The sequence below is a fragment of the Thamnophis sirtalis genome, unplaced genomic scaffold, assembly GCF_051295495.1.
Source record: "Thamnophis sirtalis isolate CommonGarterSnake01/CBP01778 unplaced genomic scaffold, rThaSir2_p1.2 scaffold_9, whole genome shotgun sequence".
Classification (NCBI taxonomy): Eukaryota; Metazoa; Chordata; class Lepidosauria; order Squamata; family Natricidae; genus Thamnophis; species Thamnophis sirtalis.
This window is the reverse complement of record NW_028261389.1, coordinates 16,842,077-16,860,014: the sequence shown is the minus strand read 5'-3', so window position 1 is coordinate 16,860,014 and position 17,938 is coordinate 16,842,077. Positions and strand designations below refer to the sequence as shown.

Genomic DNA, 17,938 nt, shown 5'->3' with positions numbered 1-17,938 from the left:
TTGTTTTTTTCAGACTTTTATAGTGGACGTTTATTCTGCCTGCATGTTGAGTGTAATTACCTCCTAGCACAACTAGCTAATACACCGGTCTATCATCTCCACCTTCTGACTTCAGCTCTACATAGAAACTGAAACATTTGAATTTGAATTTCTATTTTCCAAATTCTATCTCTGTAACTTTTTTTCCTGATGAAGGCTATAGAGAATTCATTACCTTCCTATTGTAAGAATTGTAAGGATTATTTGTGCGTAGGTGTAATTATGGATGTAAAACTGCAATGAGAATGATCTCTTGGTTGTTGATAAACTAGAAATGTATACCTTTAAACACCGAACAAATGCAAAAAGAAAAATAAGTATTGTTTATGTGATATAGAGGTTTCCTATGTGTTGGTTAAATTAAAAACAAAATAAGATGTATTATTGTACTTAAGAGATGTGCAAAATATGCAAATTAACTGCATTTTAAATTCTTACCTATCTCAGTGTTTCTCATCCAGTGTTTCCAATAGCTAGCAATACAAAAATCAAATATAAAAATAGTTACGAAACCTTGCTGCATAGGTTAGTCCAGGGGTCAGCAACCTGCAGCTTTGGAGCCGCATGTGGCTTTTTCATTCCTCTGATGCAGCTCCGTCGCCAGTCAGCACCACAATTTTGAGAGTAGCTTCCGGTTTGGGGAGGGGGGGGAAGCAGGACATGTCAGGAGGAGACTCTATGGCAAGGGGTGGGTTTTCCGGTCAGCTCCACAATTGATAAGGCTTTTGGTTAGGACGGGTAGAGGAAAAAGACACCAAGCCAAGAGGAGACTCTATGATGGGGAAATGGGACTTCTGGTTGGCTCCAGAATTGAATGGTGGGCTTCGAGTTAGGACTTTTGTGGCTCTTTATAGTGTTTAAGGTTGCCGATCCCTGGATTAGTTTATCAATGAGAGAGAAAAAGATAGTAACTGATTCTTACATCCATTTCTACTGACCTGGTTAGAGACCATTATAACACTCTTGGCACACGAAGCCTAGTAAGCAACAGCACTGGAATTTGCTGTCTTGCCTTTCTTCCCCATCACCTTTCACCTATTCCTTAATCACTATAATGCTCCTGTAGACACCTTTGGAAGTAAATGGTGCGTTGTGCACAACTTGCCATTTCTTTACTGCACCAGCCCCTTAAAGTTGCACAACCATTGCTTCCTCTTCCACGCATGAGCACTAAGACCAAAAATGTCAGATGCAAACTATCCCATTCTATTTACAATTTTTAAACGTAAGCTTTGTGAAATGACTATCAATGTATGCTTGGTCATTATAGAATATCATCTAACCACCCTCCCTCCCCCCTTTACCTTCCTGGGTCCATCTGTCATTTTACCATATAAAATGACTAGTTTTTGTCATTACAACTTACATATTTTATGGTGTTCTTTATTCAACAGCAAACAGGAACCGCCAGGTTTCAAAGCAAGGCGGCAGCAGTTAAACTCCATTGCTACTGTCAATGTATGCCTCCATCTAGCTTAGCTAAATTACCTTTTCCAAATCCTTTTAAAAGCAACATCTTCTTAAATATATCCACTCAAAGGGAGCCCGCAGGATCTGGCCCCATGGGTGATCTATTCTGCTGGAAGGCCTTTTCCAATACTGAAACAGAGACTGTCTTTTTATCGTTTAGTTTCATGTCCTACACTTTGGAATGAGAGCAAATAGATTACAAGGTTTTTTCCCCCCCTGCATATCAATGCATAAAGTTCAGTGGTAATATCGTATCCGTTTATCAAGACTAATAGAACAAGTTTATAACATCCGCCTTTGGAGGACTCACCACTGTCAAACCATTCACTAAGGCTGCATTACTATTACTATTAATCTTCTCATCCTTCCTATCACCCATCTTCTCCCACTTATGACTGCAGGACTGTAACTTTGTTGCTTGTATCCTTACAATTTATATTGATATTGTTTCCTGAGGTTCTACCACAAAACCGCAGACGACAAAATTGCGGTCGACGAAAGCGCGTATGTGACGTCATCAGAGCGCGACGGAAAAGATAGAAAAATGTAAAAATAAAGCGAAAACCTTACCCTAACCCCCCCAAACCTAACCCTAAACCTAACCCTAACCCTAAACGTAACGAAAAACCTAACCCTAACCCTTAACCTAACGCTAAACGTAACGCTAACGCTCTAACCCTAACCCTTAACCTAACCCTAACCCTTAACCTAACCCTTACCTTTATGTGAATCAGCTTGCTGTAATTTAATTTTTATTTCAATTTTTCGATCTTTTTCGTCGCGTTGTGATGACGTCACATACGCGATTTCGTCGACCGCGGTTTTGTGGAACGCGGTTTTGACAGGTCACGGTTTCCTGATTGCTCACGTGTACCCTATGACTATCATTAAGTGTTGTACCTTATGATTTTTGACAAATGTATCTTGTCTTTTTATGTACACTGAGAGCACATGCACCAAAGACAGATTTCTTGTGTGTCCAATCACACTTGGCCAATAAAGAATTCTATCTATTCTATCTATCTAGTCAATTTGTTATTCTCATTGCTTTCTTGAATCCCTTCCAAATGATTATTTTTCCCACTCTGTTGATGTAGCCATAGAAAAGAATTATCATCTCTCACACCAGAATCAATTTTAACGGGACGTATAGATTATGCAACAATCTTAAAAGTATTGATGTGTGATATACACTCAGAGGGTTTCTTGTACAGCTTTACAACAAATTCTATAGCAGACTGCTATAGAGAAAGGAGCGAATGCAACACAGCCAGGTAAACCATGGGAATCACACGGCTGGAGAGCAATTCCCTTGTGCTGATTTCGAAAAAGGGACAGGTGGTGCAGAAAGGATAGTTGGGGTGGGGGAGGGACTAGCAGATGGACTAGAACTTAAGATTCTGTGTTCGGATTTTGCAGTGTTTTTTGTTTTTTTTACCTTTCTGCCTCATAAGGCACCATAAGTGGTCTGCAAAATGTGAATACAGTACATTTCTCCAGTTCTCACAGTAGTAGAAGCAGTATGTATTCGTTTAAATGCGGGGAACTCCAGGACTGATTAAGAGACAGGATTTCTTGGGTGGATGAAAGTCATCAATGATTGCTGGGGCCAACAGTGGAAAAGGAACATCACTCATGAGCTTCCTGGAGCATCCGAATGGCCACTGCATGCCACAGGACCTTGTGAATAGAAAACCCCTCCACTCAAATTCAGCAAGACACTTTTTCTTCTTCTTTGGTAGGAGCGTGGTGGCTCATGAGATTGGAACTCTCGGCTGACAATTGGCAGGCCGGAATTCGGGACCCGTTGCTGCTGCAGGACGAGGTGAGTTCCTATCACATGCTCCTGCAGACCTAGCAGTTCAAAAGCAGATGACCAGTAGATTAATGGGTACCACTTTGGTGGGCAACTTCACAAAAGAGCCCCCAACTGGGTGTTCACCAGGCAATGGCAAATCCTTTCACCATGGAAGCACTTTGGTGCTTCCGGTATGGATGTATCAGTACTCTTCTTAGGTATTATGTGCATAAATACATTAGATTTTACAAATCAAATGAGAACTTAAAGAAGATTAGTACCTGAATAAGCCATGCTAATACATCCAGGCTAACCAAATTAGCTAATAAGAAACCCAACCGATGGCCATTATTAAGCATTGTTGGAGAACAGTGCTAGTTACTGATTTCTTGCCCTACCTCAGTCATTGAAAGGAGGTTTGATACAGTTAAGAGTCCTATTTTTAACAGAAACTTTAAAAAACAAACCACAAAGATGAGGATGGGTAGTATAAATCAAACAATGTAAAAATGGTAAGAATCCAGCTCTGAAACAGATTGAGAAAGATTTTCAATGTCAAAAGGCAGTTGGACTTGAAAAGAAAAGGAAAATTGTAAATCTATATTCGTATTTGCTTTTTGGTGAGAGAAAAAGATAATAAAATATTGATTCGCCTTAATTTCTATTGGCAAATGAAGACTAGTTAACAAAGATTGAACAAGTAAATACTCAACCTCCTTCACTCAAATCTTCTGAATGCTGTTGTGGTATTGAATATTAGTATTTTTTCTTTGTTCCTTGTAAACCATTGTGTTTTGTTACCTTAAAACTCAATTTGCATTAAAAAAAAAAAGACTACCAGCATTAATGCAGTAGAATGAGGAACCTTGCAAATCTCTTTTCTTTTTTCAAACTGTCAGCTGTAACCACTGAGCTGCTGAACAGGTAAGCTATTTTTCAATTGAATTTTAAAACAGAAGCACAAGTAATTTGCCTCCTTAGCATGTAATCAAAATATATAAGAAATGTGTCAGCAATTTTCCTTTTTTCAGCAGTCTCAAATGAAGACATCCAGTAAAAACCATGAGCCTTGCAACTGTAGGCTATTAGTGCAACTCCAAGCTTTGAAAATCATCATCTGACCCCAGATCTTGATTATATTATTCCGAATCATACGGACGCTGAAGTCTATGCAGTGCCTTGTGACAGTGATGTTTACCAATGAACTCTATACATTCCAGGTATAACAGAAGGGACACAAAACAGGCAAGGCAGAACACTACCATTTTTATATTTTAGAAAATCCCAACCCTTGCAGCTAAGAAGACTGGACGCTATAGTTACAACACATCTAGAGCTGTAGAAGAATGGAAACACAATAGATAAATGGGGGTGGGGAGACACCACTATGGCTATTTTCAGCCATTTACTTACAGAAAACCCAGCATAAACTGGAACACAGCAAGGACGAAGACGCCTTGCTAACCAAACATACCCCAATAGGAAAGTAGCACATGATTTCTTTTTTTTTTACCTATTTAAAACACAGGTAGCAGGGGGAACAAGGATGTGGGGAGTAACTGCTAAGTTCCTTGTACTACAAGGAAGGAATGAAGTAAAAAAACCCAAGCCTGCAGGCAGGTTTTTGTTTAGTGAGCCTCTTTCTTTCTTTCTTTCTGTGCTGCTGGTAACCGTGGTAAGTATAAAAACAAAGAAAAATAATCTATTTATTTTGTAGAACAAGTCAGTAGTCCGAGACATAGAAAAAAGTAAAAACCAGTCCTTAAAAAAATGGGTTTACTAAAACAATTGTTATTTGGGAATACTACCCCCCACCCCACCCCTTCCTCAGCCACCTATCTTCCAGAAAACAGAGGGGCAGGGAAGTTAAAGTGGATTTGTGGCCAAGTGAAGGCCTTTAAATTCATCAACAACTAAAGGTGAGGAAGCAAACCGCATCTTATGGACAGCCTACTGGTACTGCAAAACTAACTTGATGATGCTGGGGATACTGTGACTTAAGATTTTCACAGAAGACATATCAGTGCAGAATCAAGAAAAAAGCTGGGCTGCTTGCAACCCTTTCGAAAAATCTCATGCACTCATGATATCCATGACCAGCTGCACCTTGCTTTAAACAATTTAGTGACAGTGTGTTGGTAAAGCTTAAGACAAGAGAAAAAGAGCTACCAAAGCAGGAAGGAGTGCTTTGCCAAGGTAACATGCCTTAGCTCCGAATTCATTCATAAGTGAGCTTTCCCCAAGAAGGACTATGATCCAAATTTCTTTGGGGTAAATACGAAGCCAATGTTTTCGAGATCTACAGTTCTTCTGCTTCTAAGAGCAGAAGAGACAGGAGTTTTCTATCCTCTTGGTGTGGTGTTTAAAGCAGGTTCCGTAACGTTGCCTCAATGACCTGAACAGGCTGAAGGAAAAACCATCTCCTCTCAACCAACATGCCGTTATGGGGCAGCTCAGAGGGCTCAAGATTCTCCAGAGTGCTCTCAATTTAAACTGTCGAGGCAATATATATATGTGTATATATATGCACATACATACACACATACATATATATCCATGGGCCTCACATCTGCTTAGTCTGAAGGCAGCAGCTACACTCAAGCCTTCCGTAGAAACAAGGGAGTAAAAATACTGACTGGGCCTTTGAACAAGATGATATCTGCATAGCTGGGCCAGTACCCCATTGCTTGTGACATCCGCTTCTTGTAATGGAAGCCAGCTGCGTATGGCCAGCTCCACTATAGGGCTGTATGTCTGCCGGAAGTGCAGCTTTCCAAGCGGCCGCGTTACACCTTCTTAATGTTCCATTTCTTTCAAGTCCCATCAAGACCAAGTAGCTGCTAACTTGTCTTCTTGAGGTCTTCCATGGGTAGCTTGTAGCTCAGCAGGAAGTGAGGTGGTGTTGGACTGCCTCTTCCTTGCTTCTGTTTCTTTGCACAGTTAATACAGATATAATCTTCGTTCTCTGCCATTTCTGGCGAGACACCAACACAAACTTGATGAAACCATTCATCACAGCCCCCATCGCACTGCACCCAGTCTACCTGTAAGACACAATACATCCGTGTTATTTAAATTGCATGAGTTCATCATTTAGCCAAAACCTTGGTTAGAGGTTGAGTGGAGATTATCCAAGAATGAGAATATAACAAAAAGAACCAGTATTAGATCACAGTCTATAGAGATTCTCAGTCATCCAGGTCTTGGTTGTCCCAAAGATGTTTTTTCAAGAGGCAACCAGACTTTCTTGGATTTTTTTTTTAAGACGTTTCACTTCTTGAACGAGAAGCGAAACGTCTTCAAAGAAAAACAAGAAAGCCCCATCGCACCTTTGGGACAATATTAGATCATCTAAATATACTTCCTTTTTAAGGGTAAAGTATCATGTACTGTATTTTTTTGTTTTCAGCATCAAAACTGTATTCCAAGTCACTCATATACAAGTAAGTTTTATAAAATATGAAGAATCCAAAGGAATACAAGATCCATACAAATATCAACTCTCTTACATTATAGTGTATATTCCCTGTATCTTTAAAATACATTATGTGCAAAATATGTGATGCTTTTAACAAATAACATGAATGAAAACTGTACCATTCTCAGCGAGATCTGACAAGTCATGATAGCAATGCTAGAAATGGCTTGTAATATCCATTGAACAATGGGGGTAGCAGTATCTAGACAAACATATGTGTTGGACTTGGAAGCTGTACAAGATTAATAGTTGGATGGAAGATCAGGGTCAGAAGGTAGGAAGATGACAGAGGGAACAGCTGGAAGAATGGAGTGACATTCTATAGTTATAGATATTTCAACATTTCCAGAGTCAACAGAAGTTGAGAGTGAGCCAAAGCTATTTTACTCAAACATGTTTTTTTCAAAATAATTACATTGTTCGTTTCCCATTTATCCTCATAACCTCAGAAAGAATCTAGGAGATAAAATGATCAGCTTTCTCTGTTCAAAGGGCAATCTGTATTTTAACAGTAAACTGCAAGAAATGTAACAATTGAGGGGGAAATCTAGAGTTCAGGAAAAATCTAGAGTTTGGAAACAGATCAAATGCTTTGAAGGCAGAAAGTTTGAGTTCAGTATCCAACAACTATAGGTCCTCTCTAGGAGTAGGAATACAGCTTAGCTGCTCTCAACCTGAGGAGACGATATTATGCTACCTAGGAAAAAGACATGAGTCATTGCAAAGCAATTTCATTTAATGTGGACATAACCATGAATCCCTATTATCGTGTACTCTTCAGATAAATTAGCTTCATCGTTAACCCACGGTGGTTGTAGGCCTACTGTAAAATTCTCATCCATGCAGAAGAGTTTTTTCCCCCTTTTGCTGCTCTAATCTGTTTGTGCTTACAAGTCATCACTCAAAGGATCCTTGGTTTGTTTTTCTGTTTCAGTTTTTGTTTGTAAAAGGTAGTGGATGATTAATGGCCACTATACATTGGCAGAACTGGGACAAAGAAGGAAATTCAAGTAGGTGGAAATGTTGAAATGATAGCAGTGAGGGCAATATTCCAACACTGACATCCAATCCCATTTTCTTTACTTCACCTTGTCTTTAAGTAGTTCACTTGTAGCAGCAGCTTTTTTTTTTTTTAAAGTTGCTATCCTGTATTCACATCCTGCCAATGCAGAGCATTCTGAGGGGCAGGAATTTAAATCTGTATTTCATTCTGGTTAACATTAGCAGCCTTGCTTACATTTTATGACTTGGTTAGAAAAGGCTTCGATTTTGGTTCAACTACCCAAACTGCAGTGAGAGAGAAAAGTGGCAGTTATTTTTACAACACTACATTTCTACAGTAAATAATCTGATGCTAAATTCACCCACTGCTTAATGCCTGGCAATGGGTACCCCTGCCCAAAAAAATGGGCGGTTCCCAACATCTACATCCAGGCAAGACTTTCAGGGTAACCAACAACTTCTGCATCTCCATGATAATCCTAGGTCTGTCCCAATAACAAACTCCATTGATATGTTCATCCATGGAGTTCATCAAGACTGACTTGAAGGGGGAGAGGAGAAGTTCTGAATATCATAATTTGCCCAAATTCGTTTTGAGCTGGAGAAGGCTTCTGTATATTCGTTGCACAGCAAAGGTGACAAACAAATAAGTACTGGAGCGCATAACACCAGACATGTCACTGGAAGGCAAAATCACAATACTGTGTCCCACTTATTTTAGCCCTGTCATTCAGGGGAAAAGCAATTATGCTGGAAAAGTTAGCAGTAAAAGGAAAACGTGCCTCCAAAGAACATAGTGACTGAACACCATCAAAACTGACACCAGCCAGAGCAGGGTTGTCAAACTCCTAGCCCACGGGCTGCGTGTGTCACGCACTAGCCACACCCAGTTTAGCGAAGGGGGGGAAAAGCCGCGATACATCACGTGATGCTCCCGTGACCTGAGTTTGACACCCCTGAGCCAGAGTGTAAATGTAAAGGTTCCCCTCACATATATGTGCTAGTTGTTCCTGACTCTAGGGGGCAGTGCTCATCTGCGTTTCAAAGCCGTAAAGCCGTTTCAATGCCGAAAGCACACGGAAACGCTGTTACCTTCCCACCAAAGGTGGTTCCTATTTTTCTACTTGCATTTTTACATGCTTTCAAACTGCTATGTTGGCAGAAGCTGGGACAAGTAACGAGAGCTGACTCCGTTACGTGACACTAGGGATCCAAACTTCCGAACTGCTGAGCTTGTTGATCAGATCACCTTAGCCACTGAGCCACCGCATCCCTGAGCCAGAGCATACAACAACTCAGAGAGGTAATGCAAGATTGGAGACACAGAGAGACCTGGCCGGTAGAACTGCCAAGAGTTGGACGCGACTGAATGGATAGCATCATCATTTTGTCCAAATTTGAAATCAAGATAATCTATTACAAAGACATTTATTATGGGCAGATATTACATTCTTGAAAAGAGAACCTTCTCTACATTTACTTAATTGGGTTAATGAGCTGCTACAGATCTGTCATAAAACATTGTACATCTCTTGGAATATACTAACTTTTTTTTACTTGTCAATGGCCCGATTAGTGTGAAAAACAATAGGCTGCCTTCAGGCAGTTGCACCCAATTAACTTTTTAAATCTTAAACATTGGCACGCATTCTGATCTGTAAATACCACAGGAGGAAGAGTAAAGAGAGAAGTGTTTTCAAAACTAATTAATAGATACTACTAATTTTATTTGTATTTTTATCTGCTGCCACTGTTGTCTGAAAAAAAATATAATCCAGTGAAATGTATTTTCAAGAAACACACCCTGGAAGCTATAGAATTAACTTTCTATTAACTTGTTTGTAACTAATATAACTAAGACCAAGACTGTGACTCTTTTGCTTGATGTTTTTGTACTGTCTGTATCTCTGTAAGCTTATTCTGCAGATTGGAACAATTAGCCAGGAAGTAAACAGGCAGGTAGTCCTCAACTTATAACCATTCATTTAGCAGCTGTTCTAAGTTGCAATGGCCCTTTTTGGTTTACGACCAGTTCTCACACTTATCACCGTTGTATCATCCAGAAGTCATGTGATCACCATTTGCAATCTTCCCAGCTGGCTTCTGACAAGCAGAGTCAATGGGGGGAAATCAAATTCACTTATGTAGGTATGATTCACTTAGCTGCAGGGACTTGCTTAACAGCTATGGCAAAAGAGGTCATAAAATCAGGCAAAATCCCCTTAACCACCACCTTGCTTATAAATGGAAATTCTGGCCCCACCTGAGTTCATAAATTGAGGATTAACTTCTCTTCTGGATCAGATCAAAGGCCAATGTAGCCTAGCATCCTGTTCCTACTTTGGCCCACAAGATTGCAGATTTCAACTACAATGAGAATGTTTTCTTGCTCACTTTCCTTCTAATACTAGAGAAAACAGTCATCATAATTATTATCGATAGTCTTTTCCATTAATTTCTCTCTTGTCTTTTTCTGCACCTTTAAATGTTATCAAGATAGTAGGTTTTTAGCTCATTGGTAATATTGTACACCACCCAGAGTTGCTATGATGTTCTATAGTCTTACAAATTTGATGGATGTGTGGATGCGTGTGCCTGCACATGTACACACAAGCTTTATAAGATAACTGCAGAGTTAGCATTCATAAAATTACTTTAGACATTTTGTTCATTATGACAGGTGAAAGCTCAAAGGCTTGCAAAATGAGGTCACTTGTGCCTTTCCATTAGATAATCTTTACAGGACAGATTGCACTCTCAATCCTAAAAGAAATTAGAGCGAAATATGTCACTAAATATCATTGTTATGCATACAAATTGGTCATTGAGATTATGCATGTGCAGATGAGGCAGCTGTGCTTATTATTCAATACATATGATGTAGAGTTATGTTTCGAGGCAAGGAATGAAGGGGAAAATTCAACTGAAAGTCCAAGTACTGGCCAAGGTGGTCATGATTAACAGATCCTTTGATGACTACCAAGTCAGATAAAACAACGCCTTCAATAAAGAAGAGCAGACAACTTCTCCGGCTCATTTCAGCTTAAATTTGGAGCATTGCTTGTTGCAGCTATCAAGAGCTACTTTTTAACGTCTTACTTCTCAAAGCACTGTTAGCAACAGTGACGGCTAACCTTTTACTTTACTTTATTATCATTGTATGTATATTCACAGTAGAGCAGACAATTTCCTGGAGTGAGTGTTGAAAGCATGCATGTGCGTGTGTGAATGCACAAACATGCACCTGAACTCCCAAGATGCAACCTGTGCATGCGCCCCATTCCCCATGCATGCGTGTGCGCCACCTGCACATACCCCAGCACCCTGCACATGCCCTGCCCCTTGCGCATGAGCGCCAGAGACCCAACAACCAGCTGGCCAGTGGGAGGCACGCACGCATGCACGCTAGAGCTGAACTAGGGTGACGGCTCTTGTGCCCACAGAGAGGGCACTGTGTGCCACCTGTGGCATGCGTGCCATAAGTTCACCATCACGGACTTAGAGCTTTTCCTTATTAAAAATTAGGGTGTTAAATATCTTCATGATCTGGGTGAGAGCAACAGATTCAAACTCAGACTCAGCCCTGGCAAGACTGAATAGCTATGGGTACGTATCCCCTCCTGGATCCAATGATCCTTGATCATTGAGCCTTTAGCCCATTCAAAGCTGGCATGCAGTTTAGGGGTCTTCCTGGACCCCATTCCCTGCTTCATGCAGACCTATCTCGTGTAACAAGTACACTAGTTTCTGAATCAGAAGAGCCTTGGGACAGTTACTCATGCTCTGGTCACTTTGTGTGTGGATTACCATAACACGCTGTACATGAAGTCACCCTTGAAAACCACTTGGAAGCTACAGATACTCCAGAATATAGCCACCCAGGTGGTTCTGTGTGCCCGTGTAACACATCTGCTTCCTGGTTACACTGGTTGTTAGGATATGCCAACTTTTTCTGCATAGCTAATCTTACCTGCATTTAGTGTTGTACACTGCCCAGAGTCGTTTTGAATTGTATGTCATTACAAATTTAATACATTAAATTAAATTAAACCTTGAAGCTGGAGTATGAAGCAGTAAACTCCAATGACTGCTTTAAATTTATCATTCCAGGTCATCTCTTGAAATGAGTCATTCGGCATATATTATTATGCTTCCTTGGGGCTACTATTAAAGGGAGGACAAATTAACCAATATGGTTTCTTAAGTATAATAATAATATAGTTAGGACACAAGTATACATACCGTATTTTCACCCATATAACCCGCCCACGCAAATAACCCGCACACGCATATAACCCGCGGGTTTTCCGGATCGTGTAAAATGTTTCCCGTATACCCCGCCCACGCATATAACCCGCCCACGCATATAACCCGCCCACGCATATAACCCGCGGCGAGTAAAAGAGAAGGGAAACAGCTGAGATGGGGGGGGAAGAAACGGAGAAAGAAGCCTGCGCACGCTGGGGAAGAGGAAAGGAACGAAGGAGAAGGAAACAGCTGAGATCGGGGTGGGGGAAGAAACGGAGAAAGAAGCCTGCGCACGCTGGGGAAGAGGAAAGGAACGGAGGAGAAGGAAACAGCTGAGATCGGGGTGGGGGAAGAAACGGAGAAAGAAGCCTGCGCACGCTGGGGAAGAGGAAAGGAACGAAGGAGAAGGAAACAGCTGAGATCGGGGTGGGGGAAGAAACGGAGAAAGAAGCCTGCGCACGCTGGGGAAGAGGAAAGGAACGGAGGAGAAGGAAACAGCTGAGATCGGGGTGGGGGAAGAAACGGAGAAAGAAGCCTGCGCACGCTGGGGAAGAGGAAAGGAACGGAGGAGAAGGAAACAGCTGAGATCGGGGTGGGGGAAGAAACGGAGAAAGAAGCCTGCGCACGCTGGGGAAGAGGAAAGGAACGAAGGAGAAGGAAACAGCTGAGATCGGGGTGGGGGAAGAAACGGAGAAAGAAGCCTGCGCACGCTGGGGAAGAGGAAAGGAACGGAGGAGAAGGAAACAGCTGAGATCGGGGTGGGGGAAGAAACGGAGAAAGAAGCAAGCCTCCGATCGTGTAAGCCTCCGATCGTGTAAAATATTTTCTGTATACCCCGCCCACGCATATAACCCGCAGGGGGGCGCTGTGCATGTAAAAACCGCATATAACCCGCGGGTTATATGGGTGAAAATACGGTAACTGTCTTGTGCCAGGAATGGTTTTCCTGTGATTTCTAAAAACACTACCAATCTCTTGGCAGTTGACAACTTTGAATTGGACAAGCATTTAATAAAAAGGCATAAATTAGTAGTATATTTTAAATTAATTTCTACCACTATTTACAAAGTTTATACAAAATGAAATAACCAGTGCATTGTCTATATTAATCTATTCTGTATGCAATTAGTTTATACAACAAAATGATTTAATTTCTTCAGAAAGTGCTTCTTAGTTTTCTGCAGTTAAGCCCTGCAGCAAAGTTCTGTCTTTTGCAGCATATGGAAATTTTTGCAGCAGCTTCAGTCCTTATGCAGGATTTACATTTCCCACAAAGGAACATATACATATACATACACACACACACACACACACACACACACACATATGCATATGTGCAATTGAAAACTAAGAAGCACTTGGTCATATTGGTTAATTTGTTAATATATATCCAAAATTGACTTGTGGGAAGTTCCCTAAACAAAATCACAAAACTCCTGAGAGTTACTCCTCCAAGCAGACTGTTTCTGACTAGAATCCATAGTTGTCGCAAGCAGACCTGCAAAAATTCTCCAAAAGGGGAAAATAATGAAATTTACTATAATCAAATTCGATCAGTTAAAAAAAAAATCTATGCAAGTTTACTATCAGAGAAGAATAGAACAGGGCATGTGGTTTCCTTCAACTGACTTAAAAGCTTTTGTGCAAGAATCTTTGGAAGATTACTGGATTATCTGAATGACTACCACTCCCTGACTATATTTCCCCATCCCTACTGGTGTGATAAAAAAGGCATGCTTTGGTTTCTGCTAGTAGAGATCTATGCTTAGCAGATTCCAGAAGGCAAGCCTTCTCTGGCATGGCGTCTACCATTTGTAACATCTCCACCCCCTGAAGGTGTTCATGCAGACCCTCAAGGCCTGGCTTTGTAATTAAGCCTGGGTTCCAGGAGAACAGTAAAATCTTAACAATGGTTCCATCGCTGCAGTTGATGTTTGTTCTCTCCTGGCAGTGCATTTTTTTAAAAAAAATAACAGCACTTAGCAATAGCACTTAAGACTTATATACCGCTTCACAGTGTTTTTACGGCCCTCTCTAAACGGTTTACAGTGTCAGCCTATTGCCCCCAACAATCTGGGCCCTCATTTTTACCCACCTCGGAAGGATGGAAGGCTGAGTCCACCTTGAGCCTGGTGAGATTTGAACTGCCAAACTGCAAGCAGCTGGGAGTCAGCAGAAGTAGCCTGCAGTACTGCACTCTAACCACCGCACCACCATGGCTCATAATGACTGTTTTATTTTTTTTTTAATAATGGTTTTTTCTGTGTATTTATTATTTTAATTGTGTTGTATGCTGCCCAGAGGCATATTTTGTGAGACAGGGAGTCGTATAAATTTAATGGATAAATAAATCATAAAATCCCTTCTCAAAGAACAGACATGTTATTGGGTTTGTATTTTGACCTTTTAAATAAAGTATGGCAACAACTTTCAAAGATACAGACAGCCCTGGAGTCTGAAGCAATGATCTTTGAAAACATCAATCAAGGTGACCCACCTTGTCCTTGCACGGCCTCTGACAGTTTTGTGCAGCACACACTGCATTTTCATCATCCGACTCTTCTGCTCCTGACCAGTCGTACTTGGAGGGGATGTCCAAAACTTTCTTCTCCCTCTTTTTTTCAGTGCAATCTTTCACCAACTCCACCTTCGTTGCCGCTACTTTCTCACGCTTCTTCTTTCGTTCTTCTTCTTTAGCCAGCTTTTTGGCCAGCTTGTTCAGCTCCTTTGTCTTGTCCATTGTTAGTTTTAGCTTCTTTTTCTTTGGTTTCTCCAACTTCTTCAGCTCTTTAGACTTCTGCTTCAGGTCGCCAAAGAACTGCTCTGCTTTCTCTAGTTTGCGCTTCCTTTTTCTCTCCGAGGCATCTCTTCCCCGGGTTTTTAATGGCTTCTCGTCCATGCTCTCATCCTTCAAGAAACAAAAGTTGTTGATAATTGCCAGATTATTCCCTTGCGCATCATAAAAGCAAAATGAAAAGAAGCTAGTTTCCATAAGCACACAGCACTTCCAGTGAGTGAATAAGCTCATTAACAGGAGAAAAGAGGCAAAGTAAATAATAATCACAATGTCAATTTAAAGTCTAAGGTGGCACGCTCTATTTTGGAACCAAATGAGTGTTAAACAAATTGTAAGATAACATACATATACCCCAAGCTAGTAATCTGCTTCCTTGAGGAGAGCCAATTAGAAGGATTGAAATGGAAAGCAAGTCGTCATTTGCAAAAAAAAAAAAGGGTGGTGGTGGTGGTGTTTCTAGACATATTTCTTCTTCCCCCGCCTCAAAAATGAATTATTTTCAGGAGGCTGAATCTGACAATTTCACTTTCAATATCTGGGAGACCATGAGTTCAAGTCCTACCCTAGCCACTAAAGCCAGCTGGGCAACCTTGGGCCAGTCACTTTCTCTCAGCTCAACCACCACACAGGGTTATTGTTGGAAGAAAAATAGGAGGAGGAAGTGTGCTGGATAGGTTGGCACCCTTGAATTATTTGTAAAAATAAAGACAGAATAAATATGTACACCTTACAATAAGAGACGTTTAGACTGAGGTTTCCCTCTGCTAATAGCAATCAACAAGCTTTTGGCTGCATTTGAATAGGAATGACCCAACATTCCTGGCACTTGAAATAGGGACAGGATATTTTTTGCATCGAATTATAAAATCCTTACCTCAAGATGATCCTGATATTTAAACATGAATATGTGGTACATTCCACTGTATAGATTCAGTGAGAAATTTTTAAAAAAGGAGTAAATAAGAGTGGAAGGGCAGATGCAATGAGCTGATAAGAGCTTAAAGGAAGACTTTGGTAAGAAGCAAATCCTGAAGAGTAAATTAGAAGGAGGCAATCCAAGAAAGATGAAATAGCAGCAGTGCTCTCTGCAATCACTACCATTTTGCCAAAATTAATTTTACATGTGACTTTGCTATTTTATGATAGAAAATTTTACCTCCATGATATGAAGAAATCTATCTTCAGAGGGTGGATGTGTGGCCTGCAAAATCCGCCAGATGTGCTGGGTTTCATCCAGAGATACTTCTAAGATATCTCCTATCATCATTAGATCTTCTAGCTGTGATTTGGCTCCAGAAGAGAGTTCAAGCACAGGAGGTTCTAAACTGCGAGGAACTAGAGGGCTTTTACGGGGTTGCTTTCTTGGGGTATTGGAACCTTTCAAAAAGAAGCACAAAGGGGAAAAAAACATGTTTAAGACTAAAGGGTAGAAAACAAACAAATAACATGAAATGTAAAAAGGACTACCCAGTTTCCTAGAAGTTGATGGCCTCTTTGTCATTAATTATAGACAGGCAAAATGATGGTTTAAGACTCTAGAGAAACTCGGAATCTGTAGCTGATTGATACAGGTGCCACTAAGCACTTATTTGGAGTACACAACCTAAGATCCCAGAGATATATACAATTTCTGAAACCTTCAAAAGTTGCAGTTAGTTAACAGTTGCAGAAACAGAACATGATTAAATACTAGTTCTGTTCACGTTTTGAAAATGATTTGAAAGAAGCTTGGGCAATCACCTGTCTATTATTCATTAATAGCTACATTGTTTTTCAGATTTTTATGTGAGTTTTAAAAAAAATACTACTGCTTTAAGAATCACTTTAACTCATTAAGATAGCTACATTTTTGCAGGTTTATGCAGAAGCCTGAGAAAATACACGACTGTAGTACTTAATAATAGTGTGTGTTGTGCTCATATGGCCTCCAAAACATGCTACAAAGCGAATGTCTGGAGTATCATATCCTGTCTGCCTGTTGGTAAATGAAGTTAACCAAATCTAGTTTTCATCTTGGCATCGCCAATTTTTGGCCCCAAAATGCTTCATTTTTTAATTTAACTTATAAACTGTTTAGAGAAATTTTAATGAATTGAGGAGCTTATAAATTGCAGTAACAAATAAATGGCATGTAGATATAATGGGGGGGGGGGGGAGAGAGAATTACCTTGAGAACAGCTTTTTGAAGCTGATGAATATGCATGTTCAGCACAGAAAGAGGGAGCCGTCCACATATGTGTTACTACTTCTTCAGATTTGATTGGAATTTCTTCATCACAGAAGAGGTTAGGCTCCAGACTGCTAGATGACTTTACACTGGCATTGTCCTAAAGAAAAAAAAAACAGCAGAAACATGAGATTATGGAGCGGAATCTAAACATTTTAATACAACTCACCAGATTGGTTAACAGAATTACATTAAATTTCTTCCTTTGAGTTACTACAGCAATACATGGCCAAAGATAGTTATAGCAGAATAAAAAAGAGGATAGTGCATTTTGCTTTTCTAAAAATGTAAAGTTTGCACTAACTTTTTAATCAAAATTTCCCAAGAGGCTCCTGATCATCTCATTGTAACAAACAACTTTACAGTATATGATTGCAAAGTTTGTTACTGGTGAAGTCCCACTGAAGGAATAAAACAATTAACAATAATAGTGAGCTCAGAAATGTTATTGTAAGACTTACCTTTATATCATAGCCATATGCTTCCCTAATGTCTTCATCTGAATCCGTCTCCTCGTCATCATAATCAATAGTCTGTCGAGGAGATGAGGATACACTACTCGTAGCCCGATTAAACCCAGACTGCTGAAAACTAGTCAAATGACCCTATGTGAAGAAAGACACTTTCTGAGTTATAAAAGCATCAGGTAAAACTTGTAGAGGGTAACAAAAGTTACTCAAATTGATTAACAGCTTTGTAAATCAGATTATAAGAAATTAATATTTGCTTTAAAATTATATTTCTAATAATAAGAGTTGAAATTTCATTTCCAAGGTGCTTCTTTTTTTTTTGAAGAAGTTTTTTTTAATGAACACAAACAGAAACACAAAACCATCTTCCATTACAAATTGTAGAAAGTGTGACGGTTGGTTACAAAAA

The 17,938-nt window shown here is 40.2% G+C and overlaps 1 protein-coding gene across 2 annotated transcripts in view; it reads right to left on the bottom strand.

Moving 5' to 3' along the window:
- Positions 1 to 4,557: 4,557 nt before the first annotated feature.
- KDM5A (lysine demethylase 5A) overlaps positions 4,558 to 17,938 on the bottom strand; it is a 52,769-nt gene continuing 39,388 nt past the window's right edge. For both annotated transcript variants that reach the window (XM_087722935.1, XM_087722936.1), the window contains 5 exons: positions 17,521 to 17,664; positions 17,000 to 17,159; positions 15,989 to 16,209; positions 14,533 to 14,943; positions 4,558 to 6,351 (listed from right to left, as the gene is read on the bottom strand). In XM_087722935.1, coding sequence (XP_087579061.1) covers positions 6,148 to 6,351; positions 14,533 to 14,943; positions 15,989 to 16,209; positions 17,000 to 17,159; positions 17,521 to 17,664 — 1,140 coding nt within the window. In that variant the 3' untranslated portion in view covers positions 4,558 to 6,147. The remainder of the gene's footprint in view (positions 6,352 to 14,532; positions 14,944 to 15,988; positions 16,210 to 16,999; positions 17,160 to 17,520; positions 17,665 to 17,938) is intronic.